Here is an 18,736-nt window from a genome sequence, read left to right on the forward strand (position 1 = left end):
TTCCACCCAAAAGATATGTGGTAGCTTCTTTGCCTTTAACATACATCTGGCCATCTCCATGAGTGACCAATTCTTCCTTTCTGCAACCCCATTCTGCTGTGGAGTATAAGGAGTAGTATAGTGATGTTTGATACCTCTACTCTCAAGAAAGGAATTCAACATGTGTGACACATATTCCCTCGGTCAGAACGGAGAGTTTTAACCTTGCATCCTGACTCTATTTCAGCAAGTGCTACAAAGGCCAAAAATGCATCATATACCTGTGATTTTTGTGTCAATGGATAGACCCAGCATATACGAGAGAAGTCATCAATAAATGTAGCAAAATAGAAGCGACCTCCTAAAGACTTCGTCTGCATGGGACCACAAAGATCACTGTGTATAAGCTGTAACTTTGCAGTTGCTCGTAGAGCCTGATCACGTGGAAAGGAAAACCGATGCATTTTTCCCAAAATACAACCTTCACATATGTAATCTCGAGGCTTCTCCATAAGAGGTAGGTTTGTCAACATGTTATGTCGCTGCATAAGCATAAGACTACCAAATTTTACATGCCCCATGCGAGCATGCCATAACTCCGCATCAACCATACATGGAGTAAGAGTGAATGCATTATAAGCAGACTGATCCATTGGCTGAAATGCATCCAACTGATAAAGTCCATGACATAATGTACCAGTAAGCATCAAGGTCAAAGCATTAGCTTTGTCTCTGACCATGCATTTGTCATCATCAAAGTGGACTTGCATACCACACTGTGCTAAAGAAGAAATGGACAACAAATTCTTCTTTATCCCTGGTACATATAAGGCATCTGTAAGGCGAATAATAGAGCCATCAATGGCTGTGAGCTGAATCTCCCCAATGCCACGAACTGGATATGAAGCATTATTGGCACACTGAACAGTTTTGCCAACAGGGGCAGGGCCTACATGACAAAACAAATCCCTGCGAGATGTGATATGCTTTGAAGCACCACTATCAAAATACCAAGTACATGCATGCTCTGTCACACTGAGTGCCTGTGAAGACCAAGAGGCATTATAGCTGCATGTGTAGAAACAGTAATCCCTGTCCTCAACAAAAGAAGCAGTCTCCGGAGGAGCTTTAGAGGCATCATTCACAGACATCCCAGATTCCTTTGCCTTTTCTTTGGCAATCCTCTTCCTACACTCTGTGATGTAGTGACCTGGCTTCTTACAGTAATGGCATTTGCCCTTCTTCTTGGGCTGTCCATCACCTTTCTTGGTATCGTGAGATGAACCACCATCACCTGAATTCTGATTTGAACTCTTTGGTTGAGATTTGCTTTTCCCTTTTTGACCTGTAGTAAATGCTTGTTCAGCACTTGTGTTCATATTCATGTTCTTCCTGATTTGCTCTTCTTGTAACAAGAGAGCAACAAGTTCCTGATACTTAAGGGGTTCAACAGCATTCCTCATGCTGAGGTTCAAAGAGGTATGAAAAGCCAAGTAAGATCTTGGCAAAGAGTTCAAGATGGTGGACACAAGCTGTGTCTCAGGAATAATCTCATCCACATTGATGAGTTGCTCTCTCAAATCCTGCAGCTTGTTCAAGTGGCTAGACATATCATCTCCTTCATGCATTTTCTGATTTTCCAGCTCTCTTTTCAAAAACGAGATTCGAGCCTCATTATGAGCAGCATACATCTGCTCCAAAGTCACCCATGCATTCCGTGAAGAGCCAGCTGAACGAATATGAGGTATAATAGACCTCTGTGCTGACAATGCAATAAGTGACAAGGCTTGTGCATCTCTGGCATCCCATGTCTTCTGAGCATTTGTTCTTTGAACAGGCAATGGCTGACCTGGTGCCTGTACCTGTTGCCCTCGTCCACGAGCACCCCCTTGGGGAGGAGTCTCTGGAGCCAATGGACCTGGACATGGTTCATCACCACTAACAAAATCCCAAAGACCTTTTGCCACGAGCACATTTCTCAGCATAAAACTTCACAAGGAGTAGTTCATGCCATCCAATTTGTCTTCCTTGGACAAATACGTGAATACATCACTCAGCTGTTGATTTGCCATTATGCTAATGCACAATGTTGTACCTGTGTATCAAAAAACCCAATAGCAACAACCCTGAAAGCAACTGTACTCCACTGAATACAGCTAACCCAAATATGCCTCCACTCTCAATCCTCTGAATGTGCAACACAATGCACCACTGACTGAGTAGAGCAGCAAAAATGGCTTACACAGTGCCAAAATGCCCAAAAATGCCCAAAGTTACTGCACCCAAAACCTTGCAAAAAACCTGTAGAGATTTCTTTGCAAGAAAGTCTGCCTGTATATCTGCCAAAAACTTTCACATAGAAAATGCCAAAATTTCAGAACTTGTAAAGCTTACCACAAATGTGATTTTGCAGGTACAGGTGGCTGTTGGTTGTCCAGTACAAGTGTACGGTACAGTGCAGGTACAGGTCAACAGTTGGCTGTACGGAACATTTGTACGGAAACAGATCGACTGTACGGCGACTGTACAGTGCAGGTACGCGCAGCAGGTACTGTACGGAAACAACAGTCGACAGGTCGGCTGCAGGTGTGCGCAGCAGGTACTGGACTGCTGTACGGAGCAGGTACGGTCGACTGTACAGCGGATGTACACAGCTGTAGGTACACGTAGCAGGTACTGTACGGAGCTGGGTGAGCAGCTGACAGCGAGCGTAGGTCGCCTGAAGGTATTGTACAGGTACAAGGCGACTGTGTACGGAGCAAAGCAGGCGCCTGTACGGAGCAGAGCGACTGTACGTGCATCTGACGGGTATTGAACAAAACAGGCGAAACCTGTACGTGCAGCTGACGACTAGCTGCTGACGAACCAGTACGAGCAGCTTGACGAACCTGGTTGTACGGACAGCTGAAGGCGTGGAACAGTACGGGCAAGGCGCGTGGAGCAGTACGGGCAGGGCAGGCCAACCTGGAAGCTCTGATACCAAATGAAGGAGCTTAGTTGTTAGGGTTAGGGTTTGGAAGGTACTTCAGCAAGAAAACATGAGAGGTAGAGAGAGGAACACGACTGCTCATATATTGAGAGTGATAAAAATGAAGTACAATAGCCACATAAAGATGTGACCTAAAAGTTGTGTTCACATGGTCCGGCCATAAAGTGTGCCATGTGGACCAAATCACTTATAAACTATTATAAGTGGAACTAAGCTAAAACTGGGGAAAAAACCTCCACTAACTGAAGTAAAAAGTGCCCCAGTAACCTACTGATGATCACTACCACTCCTTTGGGTGCATACACAGCATAAAACCCAACAAAAGGACCAGTTGTTGCCCGATGTGTTCATTGATGTTCCAATGTCAAATTAGGTTCCGTATTTTGAGATTGGAGTCAGCCGCATACGTCAGATAACCTAGAGAAGACAATTTATGTGGATTGTGATCCTTTCAAGAATTCAAAATTTTGATCATTTTGTTGTTGAGGATGCATTCAATAAAACAGAGATGTTGACGATGCGTGAAGGTTTGCTGTGATGCCTTGATGGATGGAGTGGCATGATTTGCCGGTGAGCATGAGATACACAATGATGATGATGGGATCTAGACTTCAACCATTCACGAGGCCAAGTTTCAAATATAGCAGGACTGGCAGATACCAGGCGGTCTTGAGTGGCATGTTGGACTAATGTTGGAAATTATAGGAGTGTTATGCATGCTTGATGGAAAGTATCGAAAACACAAGCCTGCTCAATGTTTTGAAAGGAGAAATGTGATTATTTTTATGGAGCAGGTTTGCTTCAGAATCCACTTGATAAGGATAGTGGACTTGATGCATTGGTTAATATACTATGGACTGAAAAAAGGTGATTTTCGTTATGATGGATGGGAGTGTGCAATCAGGTTGATGATTGTGATGCTGGATGACGGCACAAGGACGAAACAAATTTCATGATGGTTTTGGGCCCTTTGGGGTTATCCAAAGGGTCAATAAATTTGCCAAGAGGATAAATATTTGAAGTGGAAAGCTATAAGGAGCCAAGTTTGCTGGCTTCTTGTTTCTGTGCCCAGCCAGCCTTCCTACTTTCTATACTCTCAATTTACCTACACCAGCCAGCCGACCTTCATTCACTCCAGAGTCCAGGTTGCCAGCATTACGAGCTCTTATACACAACTCTTAGGCCACTCTCTCCCTTGGCAGATACATGGATTAGAGGAGGTGACGAATGTAGTATACAGATTAGTTTTAGATGATGCTTCCAGCTTACGGTTCTCCTGGTCCAACCGGAGGAAGGTGGGTGGAATTCATGCTAGGGCCTGGGATTGACAGAATTTAAGGGACAAGTGGGCCCTGGACAAAGGTAGCACTATCAGCTTTCACCAGACACTTGGAGATCCTCCTAGAGTGAGAGTCCCCAACGACCTGATCAGAACTTGACCTCTCTGGACTTCATCCTTGGAAACAAATCTGAAGCCCCTACTTGTGCAAGCATTGCAGAGCATCAATGATACTGCCTAACAAAATCCAAAAGGCCACTCTGTTATTTTGGCTGATAGCTTATGGTGCACTACTGGTCAACGTGTGGCAAGCTCACATGTGCGGCCCCTGGAATCCAAACAGCATTATGAATGAAATGCATATAGAGGCCTATTGAGTAGATCAGAAGACCGTATCGCTTATGCTTAACATCAAGACGGCCATTCTATCTCACTTGGGGTGGCTTATGGAGGCTTGGCTCGTGTCTTTTATGAGGGAGCCTCCATGTCACAGTGCAGACTAGGCATGTTTGAAGATCTCTCTGCATAGAAGTCATTGAGAAAACAAAGGGCTTCCATATGGAGTCTTTATCAGCTATCTGATCGGATGCTTCCCACATGCTACAGAGACCACAGAGAAACCCAAACATCCACCTGTAAGAAAAACGATTTGATAATCTCATGTATAAAGCTAACGCAAGGTAAGGATCTTGAATTACCTGTGCCGAGGACAAAATGGATGGAGAGAATCGAACATAGTGCTGGCTGCCATAAACTGCAGCACTTACATCAAAGCCACTGCCAATCTTCCCTTGTGCAAGACTATGTGCAGCTTGCGAAAGTGCATGTACAATATGCAAACCTTCTGTTCTCTGTTGCTGCCACGAGCTCATGCTGCAGAAAGGCAGCTGGACAGCTCCTAAATAATGAAGAATACCAGCCACTACTGCTGTTGTCATAGCAGCAGAAGACCCAAGGCCTGTTTTTGCTACTTCTGGAAGCATTGAGTTGGCATTGGATGCATCAATGCTGTTGAAGGTGATTGGTGAGAAAAGAGGGAGAGACGCTAGTGTTGAGCTTGTCAATGGTAATCCTTTTGCTTCGATCTGCAAGAGAAAAAATTGAAAGCGTGTCACAAAAACTGAACAGTCTCAATTGATTACAAAAGCAACCTCAAGAAATCACACAGATTTAACAATGAAAAGAGGGGGAGGGGAGGGTGTTAGAGAAGGGAAGGGAAAGACAAAGAGAAAGAAATAAACAAAGAAAGTTATATTAAAGTCTACAAAAGGCCAAAATGACCTATGAGACCAAAAGATTACATATGTCCATGGAACACATCATCATGGGTACTAAAAATAAAAGAAAGGAACTAGAGCTGAAATGCTAAAGCTGATCCCAATACAAAGAGCATCAAGCTCTTACATGGCCCTAAAATATCCTGCATAGGGTGCTGCATCATCGTACCCAATGTAGTAAAGTAGAGCCGGCAGGAGAAACTCTTGTGGTGGTGGGAAATGATGGCTCTGATCCTCTTGTGGTGACGCGAGTGTGGGCGGGGGCCACGGGCTCGGGGGCATCGGGCTCTGCATACCTCAATGGTCTATCTAGTGTCACTCTTTTCGGCCAGGCTCTTGCATCAACCTGGAGGTCGAGTGTAGTGGGTGGATCTGCTCTCGGAGCTCTAGTCTAGAAGAAGTCAATGAGAGCTCTCTGTGCTAGTCCTTGGGCGGGTGTAGCTGGTCTCGGCCGCAATAAGGAATCCGTGTGTCTGCGAACCTCCAGAAGGGAGAGCCCCAGGCATCTCTATTCCAAGAAATCCATGATCCTAGAAAGTGGTCCAAATCCGTAGAGAGAGAGAGAGAGAGAGAGAGAGAGAGAGAGAGAGATTAACGTCTTCAAAAGACCAATATAATCTATGAGACCAAAAAGGTCCCAACACCATATTAGATAATTTGGGAAAAACCCCATTCCCATTTGAAAATGGGATCATGGTGAACTTGTCCAAAATTTTATCAAAACCCCGTAATGTGACATACCATTGGAAAGATCTTGAAGAGTAGAATCTAGATCTATAATCTCCAACAAATTTGGAGTTGGCATGTTTAAGATGTATCCAAAATTAAATGGAGTACGAACCGCGAGCTCCCCAAACCCTGTTTCGCTCCCTTCCGCCTCTGATCCTTCCTCCGCCTCTGTTCCTCTGCCTTCGCTTCCTTCCTCCATCACTGCACCCCTCTTTCCTCTTTCGTCTCTTTCCTCCTTCGCTGCCTGAATCGCTCCCCTCCTCCTCCGCCTTTGTTCCTCTACCTTCGCTTCCTTCCTCCTTCGCTGCCCCCTCCTTCCTCCATCGTTTCCCTTCTCCTTCGCTGCGCCCATCCGCTTCTCTCCCTGCTTCGCCCCCCATCCTCCTCCGCCTCCCCTCCTTGCCTTTGCCCGCCCTATTTCGCCTTTCCCTCCAATCTGTCTGCCCCTGCCCCTGGCCGCCCTTCTCTTCCCTCAGCACTGTTGTGCTGCCCGTCCCCCGCCCCTCTTCGCCCTTTCCAGCCTTTTCCCCTTGCTTCCCTCCTCTTTTTTTTTTCTTTTTTTTTTTTGCTTTTCCCTTTTCCACCCTCCTTTCCTTTCCTCCACCTCAACGCCTCCCCCTTGGTTCGGATTGCTCCTCATCTGGGTTCAAGTCGGACTTTTTCCTCGATTAGCATCATGGCTAATCATTCTCCCTCGGCCGGGCGAACCATTGTATTTTCCGAAGCTGAGCTCGTGGTCCTCTACGCCGAAATAGAAAAAGACTCCAAAACAACCCTCATTGCCAGAATCTTTGGATCTCACCCGTCCCGTCTCCAGGCTCGGGATTGGGTCCTGGCGGCTCTACCCTCCGAACTTGCTCTACACTTTCGAGATGTCAGGTTGCTTGGAAGAGGTTTCTTCCAAGTGGATTTTGATTCTGAGGACGCAGCCTCAGAGGTTTTGAAGGGCAGCCCTTTGCCATTGGGCCCGAGGAAGATATTCTTTCTTCCCTACTCCAGCTATTTTGACCCTGTTGAGGAAGACTGGAACCGTTTCCCGATTACTCTCAGATTCCCAGGTCTTCCTCGTGCATATTGGCCTATGTTAGAGGCCATCGGGTCTACCTTTGGGCTTGTTCTTCAAGTCCCCCCCTTCACGCCTTGCCGACATCTTCTGCCCAGGTGGTCACTGCCTCGGCGGATGCTGTCCCCAGGGTCATGGTTCTTGCCCGTGACATTGAGCTCTTTGAGGACTATGTTTTGCTTCCGGGTCCTTGTGGCCCTTTGAAGCAACGTATGGAGATTGCAGGTAAACCCGATCAGTGCCGGGTTTGTCACCAACAGGGTCACTTTGCTCGAGATTGTCCTCGGGCTCGAGGTCGCAGGAGGCCTCGTAAGCGGGCCTCTCAGGCGCCACCTCCCTTGGTTCCTTCTCGTCCTTCAGTCCGCCAGGTGTGGCGAGCTGTCTCTCACACCCGCCCCCCTGGTGCGATTGATGGGAAGGCTTCGTCGGTTCATGTACAGATAGATGATGTTTCTGGTCAGAGGGATTTGTCAGCTGATGCGTCTTTACAGAGAGATGATATCTCAGATCAGGATGACTTTGTGGAGTCCTCTCTACTTGGAGGGGACGATATGCAAGATGTTCAGCACAGTGGGGATCATGTATTGTAGGATTTTCAGCATGATGCCATTGCCCTTGATGCCCCGCAGGGCGAACAAGTTTCTTGTACATATGCAGGCACGGTGCAGGGCCTCGAACAAGGGCATGTCAGTGGACTTTGCCCCGTGGACTTTCCCGTCCTCCAGCATTATGAGAGGCGTCCTCAGGCTGCCCATCGTCTTCTTAGATCGGGGGTCAAACCCTCTTCTCTTCCATAAGAATCGTCTCATGGAATGTTCAGGGCCTTGGAGGGCTTCCCACCTGTGGTAGGAAGCGCCTTCTGAAGGCCCAGCTTCACCTGCTGTTACACGAGGGCCTATGGATGTGCTTTTGTTGCAGGAACACAAATTGGATAGATCTCAGTGTGGCAAAACTGGTAAGATGCTTTCTGGCCACACCTTCTGGTCCTCGACGGCAGTTGGGACTAGAGGGGGTGTTTGTATTTCAGTGGCAACATCTATTATACCTCATGTTATTGGGCACAGTGTTATCATCCTTGTTAGAGCGCAATCATGCATGAGGGTCAGAAATTGGGAATCTTGAATATCTATGCACCTAACGTGAGAGGTGAAAGGGTGGCCTTTTGGGACACCATTACAAATGTCATTCCCTAGGTTGATCATTGGATAGTGGGAGGAGATTTTAATATGGTTGAGCAACCTTCTGACAAGAAGGGTGGACGCGAAGGGGGTTTACACCATTTGGAGCCAGCCTCATGGGAGAGGTTCACGCTTTTTGTTTTTGGCACGGATTGCTGGACTGAGGATGACTTCCAGAGAAGGCCAAATTCCTCATCTTCCTCTTGGCACAACCGCGGGAGCGGGGATGAGAGCATCTTTGCACGTCTCGACAGGTTTTATGTGGATGATTGGTCCTTGGACAGAGGAGGCACCATTGCTTTTTTTTTTTTTCGAGAAAAGATCCTTTCATTAGTTATATAAAAACGCCCGTAGGGCTACAAAAGATCTCTCCTGCTCCTAAGAGAGAGAAGAGCAGCGAATACATCATGGCAGCCCGGGAGACTCTCCCTAGGTGCTGCAAAATACAAGCATCAGTACAAAGAACTGAGCGGCTAAATCATACAATAGGGGGGGGGAAGAGCCAAACAGGTGACCTGTAGTGCCAACGGGGGGATCCCGTGTGTAAGGTGTAGAAAGGGCCACAGCGCCAAGTGGTGTGAAAGGCCTGGCGCCGTAAGATCGCCTCATCCGAGTCTCCCCGGATGCGGTCGTACTGTCCTCGCAGGGTGTGGATCAACTCCTGCCAAATCCCCCGTACAATCTCTGCTGGTGGCTCCAATCTCCCCTCAAAGGCCGTAAAGCACCGGGCCCTCCAGGTGAACCAGATGGTGAGGCTGCTGAGGAGCTCCCATCGTAAATCCCTCTCCTGTGTCCAGCTGGCGGACGAGAAATCCGGTGCCGGAACCAGGCGAGGCTGGCCCCTAATAAATCTGATGGCCTGACTGCCCTGCTCCATCTCATAGCCCATAGCAGGCCCTGACGAAGTCGACCAAGCAACGGCACCCCACGTAAACATACCCTCTGGAGAGAGGGGGGCCAGAATACGCAGCATCCGCAGCCAAATCTGCTGTGCCTGAGGGCAGTCCCAAAGGCAATGTCTCTGTGTCTCCATAGGGTGGCCGCATCAGACGCAGGCCGCATCGGACGCAGGCCGCCGGAAGACCGCTGTAAACAAGCCAAGTGCCAACTGCTGAGCCCCTGTGGACGACCAGTCCCACTGAAAAGCCGAGATCCTACGGGCCTGCCGACTAGCCCAGAGCCGAGCCCAGAAATCCTCCAGGAACTCCTGTGAGAGTCCCTGCAATCGCCAATGCCCCGCTGCCGCTGGAGAAACCATCCTCCTCGCCGTCAAAATATGCCGTCCCAGCCGAACAGTATACTGGAAAAAGGTGATCTCTGTGGCCTCAAGGGATGCATAAGGATCATGCCACTCGTACTCCCCGGGGTCCCACTGTAGCCGGGCCAAGGGGCGCGCTGCATATGCCCATATGCGCCAATCCGGGAGCACATCAGCAGGGTCGGGGTCAATATGCCACTTCCGAGAAGCGGCAGCCACTACCCGAATCCTCTGAAAGGTGCACTCTGCAACCAAAGGCGACTCCACCTCCACTCTCTGGAGTCTGCCCTCATCCTGAATCTCATAGTAGAGGCATCTGCCATCCTCAGTGCTAGCTCTGACAGCAATCAGGATCTCCAACTGTGTAAAGGCTCCCATCCACCGTGGGGCCACTGGCTCGAGAGGCGTGAACCACTCCTCTGTGAGTGCCTCCTGTATATCATCCCTCATAATCAACCCCCCTCTGAAGTGACTCAGCCTCTCCACCTGGATCTCCTCTGGTAGACTGCAGAAAGCCTGCCAGTCTCCAAAACTACGAGCTGGGCCTGCCGCTAAAGGTCCCCAGGCTAGACGAGGCCGAGAACCCAGCATATGACCCTGCTCCGTGCGAACCGCTGGGCTCCAGATGAGCGGCTGCCTGGCCCGCTCCTCAACACAAGAAGGAGGCCGCTGAGAGAGCCCCGGTCTCAGCAGCTCCCAAGCTCTCAGGATACTCAAAGCAAATCTGTCCTCCCATCCTCTACTGAGGCCTGTCCTCCTCATCTCTATGAAGATCCAGCGAATCTCTGGTGCCCAAGTACCCCCTACAGGGAGCGCCCGAGCCTGCAGTCGCTGCAAGAGGAGCTCTTTCCAAGGCTCAGCGCCTGGAAGCAACCCCCGAACAATAAGCTTCCCCAATAAGGCTCTACTCTGATCGACTGGATCTATAATGCCCAAACCGCCCTGAGCCAGTGGAAGTGTAATAACTGCCCATGCAACCTTTGCCCGAGCTGGCTGACCGTCCCGCCCAGACCACAGAAAGTTCCTGATCAGCCTCTGTACCTGGCTGATGCAAGAGCTCGAGAAAATCCAGCAAGACGTAATGTACCACATGGTCGCTAACAGCACCTGATTTGCCACCACCACCCTCCCAGCCAAGGATAGTCGAGCTGTACTCCAATACAATAGCTTCTTCCGAATGCTCAAAAGAAGCGGGGCAATCTGCTGCTCAGGTGACAAATCGAGGCCAATCTGGCATCCCAAATACCGCACTGCTGTGCCTGGAGGAATCCATCTAAAACCGGGGTCCGGGCTCCATGCCGGAGTGGGAGCACTACTGATCCAAAAGGCCACTGTCTTGCGCCAATTGATCAATGCTCCCGAAGCTGCACTAAAAACCTGGAGCGACTGCTCAGCCCGAATAAGATTGGCCTCTTGGCCATGCAAAAATAAGCCCGTGTCGTCTGCAAACTCAGCATCAAGCAAATCCTCCCCCCGGACTGGGAGCTGAAGTCCTCTCAAACCAACCTCCTCTGCCGTCAAATACATACTCATAGCCTCCGCAAAGAAGAGAAAAAGGAAAGGGGCGAGAGGACACCCCTGACGGACTGATCTGGTCAGCTCAAAACTCGGCCCCCGTCCTCCTGAGGAGGCACCATTGCTATTATGCCTGGCACCACCAAATCCGATCATTGCCCCGTCGTTTTGTGTCTCAGGGAGCCTGGGGCTCGCTCGGCCTCTCCCCGTATCCGTATCCCTGACTCTCTTTATCTAGATGCTGACATCTCCCTTGAGATCAGAGAGAGATGGAGATCTTGTGACGGTCCTGATCCTCGTCATAATATTGTGCTAGCTCTTGAGAGGACCAGCCATCATTATCATAGCGTTGCCTTGTCTAAGAAGGAGGAGGCTCTGGACAAGGTGAGAGCTATTAGGCGTAGGATTGCTGCTCTTCAGAGGGAACATGAAAAGCATCCACATGCGACTTGGATTATAGACCTCTTGACCACAGTTAGAGCAAAGCTACAGTTGGCCATGGACAAGAGGGCTGAGTTCGCCTTTCATGCGAACGAGGCCTTTTGGACTCAGATGGGTGGCAGATGCAACAAAGAGTTTTTTTCAGCACACAGGCCTTCCCATAGCAGGGATTCTGTAGGTACTTGCAAGATTCACAAGGTGAGGTTCAGATTGAGCCTAATAAGGTGAGGGATATTGCTTCAGAATTTTATCGGTCTTTGTTGACTGCTGAGATGCCCTCCCCTCAAAGAGATGTGGCACGGCAGAAAGTTTGGGAGTGCATGCCTAGGCTCATTTCAGATGCTATGTGTTCTTCCCTGGATGCCCCTTTCTCGAAGGATGAATTCCTTCACGCACTGCATGCTCTTTCCAGTGGTTCATGCCCAGGGGATGATGGTCTTTCTCCCGCCTTCTTTATTCTTTTTTGGGATCATATTGGAGATGCTATCACTGTTGCCCTTCCGGAAATGTGGTTGTCGGGTATGATGCCTCCACACCTCACGGAGGGGCTGATTCACCTTATCCCCAAGAGTGGGGACAAGACTGACATCAAGCAATGGAGGCCCATCACCCTCCTTGGATTTGCATATAAAATCTTAGCTAAAGCCTTGAGTATAAGGTTGCAGCCGATTCTCCAAAGGACTATCCATGATACCCAGAATGGGTTCCTCCAAGGAAGGAGTATATTTGATAACATCTTTTCTTTCTGGGAAGCTGTCGAGTGCGCAAAGTCTAGTCAGCAGCCTCTTGCCATTGTTTTGCTTGATTTTGAAAAAGCTTATGATAGAGTGGATTGGGATTTTTTGGAGGGCACTATGGCACACATGGGGTTTTCCCAAAACTGGATCAGAGGTGTGTCTTGCCTATACAGGGAGGCTCATAGCACTGTTTTAGCCTGTGGGGGGCGCGGTGAGTGTTTTCACATTTCCCGTTCAGTGAGGCAGGTTTGTCCCCTCGCCCCTTTACTGTACCTCATTGTAGCTGAGGCTATGAGCAGGTTTCTTCGGGCTGCCCATGGTGTTGTGGGTCTTAGGCTGCCTTTATGTACGGAGGAAGAGTTTTTGGACTCTGAGTTAGCAGATGATACGGTGTTGTTCTTTGAGGCTTCACATGCTTGTTTATGTGCTTTCCGGATAGCCTTGGAGGCCTTTTGTTTGGCAGCAGCAGGAGCTACCATCAATTGGCATAAGTCAGTTGGTTTTTGGATCAGTGATTCTCCTCTTGCAGATTGGGGTACAGATATTGGTTTTACTTGGATTGAGAGAGGATGCTCTGCCAGATACCTTGGTTGTCGAGTGGGCGTTGACATCTCCCCTGCACAACAGTTTGCTCCAGTGCTCTTAAGCATTAAAAGCAAACTTCATCACTGGAGTAGGAGGAAACTCGACTTGGCCTCTAGAGCTTTGGTGGTTAACCAAGTTTTGCTAGCCACGACTTGGTTTATCGCTTCGTGCTGGATTTTTCATAAGGGCTGCATTGGCCAGCTTCGTCGCCTTATTCGGAACTTTCTTTGGTCATGGCTTGATGGAAATGCACACACCAGGGCTAGAGTTGCTTGGGAAACCATTATCAGGCCTAAGCAGGAAGGGGGATTGAATATCATTGACCCTGAGGTGCAATGTAAGGCTTTGCTGTGTAAGCTGGTTGTTAGGGGCTTTCTTCCAGGCACTGAGCCGTGGAAGGACTTTCTCATGCAGCAGATCACGAAGTGTGTCCCTATTCGCAGAGGTGATTGGACTCTCAACTCACGCTTTATTTTTTCGGATGCAGTTCACCGCTCCAGTTCATCCCCCCTGGTTAGGTCCCTCCTACGGGCCTGGGACTGCCTGAGGAGTTTTTTGGTACACATTCCCCCGTGTTCAACGGAGGAAGTTAACCGGCAGCCCATTCTGTGGAATGACTTGATCTTAGATGTGCATGGTAGGCCTCTTGGGGCAGCTATGCATATTCTTTGGGCTGGCTGGGAGACCCTTTGCCCTACAGTGTTGGCTTGGAAGAGGTTTCAGAGCCTCACTGAGGTACAGAGATTGGATCTCACGTAGCATTTCAGAGGCTCTAGTCGGAGGATTGCACAAATTGATGCAGCCATTCCCAACCACTGGATTACTGGATCTTTCTTAGAAGACTGTCATCATTCTTAATTTGGGGTTTTTTCTGGGACAGGTGTTCCTCTTCAGGTTATGGGTCTCCCCTTGCCTAGGGAGGATGATGTACCGGTCTTTTTTTCTTTACAGGATGGATGGCAGTTGGAGAGATGTGACGTGCAGGACCTTATTGAGGGCCCCCAGATTCGTCCAGTCAGAGTTGTTGGCAGGTTAGGAAAGCACGTCTTTGTTGACCCCCCCCTCCAGGGATGATCACAGAGAGTGTTAGCCTTTGGTTGTATGGTGGCTACCCTATCAGACATTTGCATTGGGACCCCGGTGAGTGGGTGTGGAAGGATGCTTGTAACCCCTTGAAAAGCATGCCTTTTTTCAATTATACGGTGCGGAATGCCAGACATCTTATCTTGGGACACATTCAAAATGTCCCTACTCTTAGACCCCATTGGAAATCTTATGGCATTTTGACTGACATTCAGAGGGTTTTTTGGCGGAGATTGTGGTATTCTTATAGGAAGCCATAGATTTCCTCCTTTATCTGGGTTTCTCTTCATGGTGGTCTGGCCACCAATCAGTGGAGGTCAGTTACTGGTGCTTGCCGAGCATGCCCTAGATGTGCAGGAGCTTCGGAGTCAGTTTACCAGGGTTTGGTAGGATTAAGAGGGATGCTATCATTTCTTTTGGTTCTATCATTTGGTTGACAATGTCTGGGCCTCAGCAGAGATTCGAGGGGACTGACAGGAGCTTGGCCATTATGATTAGGCAAGGAGTTGCTCGGCAGTGTTGTCTTTAGGATTTGCCACTTTCACACTTTGTCCCTGTCATGTGCATCACAAATGCCATGGACATTTCTAGGGCTAGATCCAGAAGAGGCAAGCAGATAAAGACTAGGAACCAGATAGAGTCAGACTGTGGAGCACAAGATGCAGTAGTGGACAGGTTGGACTTGGAGAAGCACCAGGGAGCAGTCGGCTGAGGACAAAAGCTGTCGGCAGAACCAGGAAGCAAGGCGCATGAAGGCAAGACAAGATACCCAAGTCGGCTGAGGGAAAAAAGCATTTTAATAAATTCAGAACTGGCCGACCAGCAGTCGGCCAGCTCCTACCTTGTCCAAGAAGCCTATAAAAGGCATCAAGTGCTCATAGCATGGATCATTCCACCCACTACGGGTGTGGGTCACTTAGAGGTCCCATAGTGGACAGAATTTAGGGTTAGGAACCTTTTTATGAAGGCAGCCTATGGCTGTAAAGATCTGTACCTTTTTTGTACATAGTATATACTGAAATTCCAGCACTTCTCACTCTCTCTCTCTACTCTCTCTCTACCTGCGTTTTTGCATCAGATGGTGCGTTTTGCATCAGAAGGTTTCCAAGAGTGTTTAGGGCTGAAAGAAGACTACCCAGAGCTTCCGCACGTTACATTGGTATCAGAGCATCAGGCTCAGCCAAGCTAATCACTGATTCAGTCCCATATGATGGTGTACAGGTCCAAGGTACAGGAAAGTACACGGATTCGAAGCCCAGATGATGGTGTACAGGTCCAAGGTACAGGAAAGTACACGGGAACACAGATCGGGAAGAACTCCCAGGAGGTTTGTTGGTGGTGTTCCACAGTGCCAGATGGGGATGACAGTTCCGTGAGCCAGATGGGTTCTAAGGGAACGGTCCCAAGGGAGGTTGATCCTCCAAGGGTGATGTGAGAGTGCCAGACTCAGTTCCAGGAACGAAGACCAAGACGGTGTTCAGAGTCAGGGCAGGAATGGATTGTGGACTAGAGGAAGACCAGATGCATAGATCTTCATCAGAGACAGAGTGGTTTGGAGAACAGACCGGATTTTCAGAGAAAAAGGTTTGCCAGGGATGGATGATGACAGAGGGACTTCGGAACAGGATTGGGATGATGACAGTCATCCAAGAGCAGGGTGGATTCCCGTCATCAAGTTTAGCAGAGGGGGATGTCATGTGCATCACAAATGCCATGGACATTTCTAGGGCTAGATCCAGAAGAGGCAAGCAGATAAAGACTAGGAACCAGATAGAGTCAGACTGTGGAGCACAAGATGCAGTAGTGGACAGGTTGGACTTGGAGAAGCACCAGGGAGCAGTCGGCTGAGGACAAAAGCTGTCGGCAGAACCAGGAAGCAAGGCGCATGAAGGCAAGACAAGATACCCAAGTCGGCTGAGGGAAAAAAGCATTTTAATAAATTCAGAACTGGCCGACCAGCAGTCGGCCAGCTCCTACCTTGTCCAAGAAGCCTATAAAAGGCATCAAGTGCTCATAGCATGGATCATTCCACCCACTACGGGTGTGGGTCACTTAGAGGTCCCATAGTGGACAGAATTTAGGGTTAGGAACCTTTTTATGAAGGCAGCCTATGGCTGTAAAGATCTGTACCTTTTTTGTACATAGTATATACTGAAATTCCAGCACTTCTCACTCTCTCTCTCTACTCTCTCTCTACCTGCGTTTTTGCATCAGATGGTGCGTTTTGCATCAGAAGGTTTCCAAGAGTGTTTAGGGCTGAAAGAAGACTACCCAGAGCTTCCGCACGTTACAGTCCCTCCAGCACAGAGGTTAGACGGTTCTTGGGAGATTATTGCTAGCATCTCAGCCTGGAATATCTGGAAGGCTAGATGCACCGAGGCCATTGAGGGTACTCCCGTTCTTGTTTCTCAGTGTCTTTGCAGGATTTGGAGTGATATTATTCACACCATCATGGCTACCTGGGCTAGAATCCAGGGATCTTCGAGGGCTGCAAAGAGGAAGCGCGGCCAGTTTATGAGAGTGGGACATTGGTATCTTTTTCACGTCCTCTCATTCGGGACCCTATTGGCAGCACACGGCTCCTGATTGGTTGAGATCTCCACCTTTTTTGGTGTGAAATCTCCATTTTGTAAAAATTTTTCATACTTAATAGAAGTCTCCTTTCTGAAAAAAATAATAATAATAAATAAATGGAGTGATAAATTTCCAAAATATGAGATTTTTTCCAAATTATTTAAAATTGATATTCCTCTAGAATAGAACCCAAAGCAGCCATAGCATCTCTCTTCTCTGATGGAAGCTCACCATGTCATCAAAGAATATATTGGATCAGCAGCTCTGCCAAGTGGAAGAATGAGGCCTCTGAGATCTAAGGCGTCTAGCTCTCAAAAGGGATCCTGTTCACTCTCACTAGTGACACCCCGTGTATGTGGGACAAAAGGATCACGCATCTGTGTAGGCTGTCATGGACCTGGCTAGTCCTGCTATTGCTTTTGCCACTGCTCTGGCCAGGCCTTTGACCCAAAGAAATCTGTGATGGAGGTTTGGGAGGCACCACGCTAGCTCCGTCTCTCGGAATGCTGCCTCAGCATGATGGCAAAGCATCACTAACTACTGGACCTCATACAAACATCTCTGGTCCTCATACTACATGATCCGTGAAAGGGGGCCGAATCCATCCCGGAAGACATAATGAAATCTCCCTCGGATCTCATAGTAGGGTGGGCATCTGAACAAATAGTGCCCACCTCACCACTGGTGCATACTCTGCATATAGGTGCATCTCATGGGATACCCTCGGCTCTGCCAGACTCAACCCTAAGGCGATTACCCTCATCTGACCAATTGCTATCTGCATATAGGTGCATCTCATGGGATACCCTTGGCTCTGCCAGACTCAACCCTAAGGCGATTACCCTCATCTGACCAATTGCTATCTGCATATGGCATGTAGCATGTGCATCTATAAGTAACTGGGTCCTCAATGACCCCATCCCTACAAAATCCCAAAAAATGCTCTGTTAAACTGACGTTTCATGGTGAGCGCCGGTGGGACACCCATGTCGTGCTCGTGTGGAGCTCAAGCAAGTCTAGCCAAATGAGACGGTTGATCTCTTTCCGTGAGAGATCCAAAAGCGAAGAATCCAAGCTGTACTAGAAGGGAGAAAAGTGGTCCATCTCAAAGCCGTGCCCATCAAACCAATCAACCACCTTAGAGTACCATGATCTGTCATGTCCATCCTGATCAAACTGCATCGACAACTCAAGCACCAATGTCGGGAGGTGCTTACTATCAAGTGTGTATAAATGATGAGCATAAGTGATGTTCTGAAAGCGGGCATCTATGACCAAAAGGGCAGCTCCAAACGCTGCTAGCAAAATCACGTGGCATAGATGGCTTACTCCTTATCATCCATGAAAGCATCATCACCTGGAGTCTCCCTATGCTCTTCCAAGTTGCCTCGCTGAGATCTAGTCCAAAGAAAGGGGCCCAATACATCGTTGTTAGGCGCACCAAGGTATTAAATAGCCAACATTTGGTGCGGGGTTCTTGGAATTGGACCTCGAAAACCGCCTCTCCAGACAGGGTAGGGATGCATATCCTCTCGCCGAGCATGCATCGACAACTGGTCTCATGGAGAAAATCGGACCTGTAAAAGTAACCCTAAGTACACATGAGATGAGACAATCTCCACTTGGGCTCCCTGAATGAGAAAGATGGGCTAGATGTAACCCAATATGATGTGTTAAAGACCATGACCTTGGTTTTTGCTGAGATTCACAGTGAGGTCTCTCTCGTCACAAAACCTCCAAATGTCTCTGCAATCCCTCTCTCTCACCAATATATAGTGTGGGAGAGGGGAGAGAGCAGGCAACCCTGTTTGGCCCTAAAAGTGTAGCAAATATCCCCAACAAATCCTCCGTGATATGCATACTCTGTTAGTCACTACCTCATATGAAGCCACCACGGCCCATATCATGTCTAGTGGAAGCTTGAGTGCTTGCAGGCATCCCAACAAGTGAGACCGAGGCACAGAGTCAAAGGATTTGCGGAGATCCACAAAGCACTTGAACAATAGCAATTCATATGGCATGGGATAGGTGTCTATAGAGATATCTAGC

At 48.6% G+C, this 18,736-nt stretch overlaps 1 protein-coding gene across 2 annotated transcripts in view; it reads right to left on the bottom strand.

Annotated features, from left to right (window-relative positions):
• Positions 1-18,736, bottom strand: part of LOC147633243 (phosphomevalonate kinase, peroxisomal-like) — an 83,012-nt gene that overhangs the window by 8,257 nt on the left and 56,019 nt on the right. For both annotated transcript variants that reach the window (XM_086806269.1, XM_086806268.1), the window contains exon 7: positions 4,946-5,332. In XM_086806269.1, the coding sequence (XP_086662395.1) occupies positions 4,946-5,332 (387 nt within the window). The remainder of the gene's footprint in view (positions 1-4,945; positions 5,333-18,736) is intronic.

Source organism: Cibotium barometz, chromosome 12, assembly GCF_041138505.1.
Source record: "Cibotium barometz isolate CiBa-2024 chromosome 12, ASM4113850v1, whole genome shotgun sequence".
Classification (NCBI taxonomy): Eukaryota; Viridiplantae; Streptophyta; class Polypodiopsida; order Cyatheales; family Cibotiaceae; genus Cibotium; species Cibotium barometz.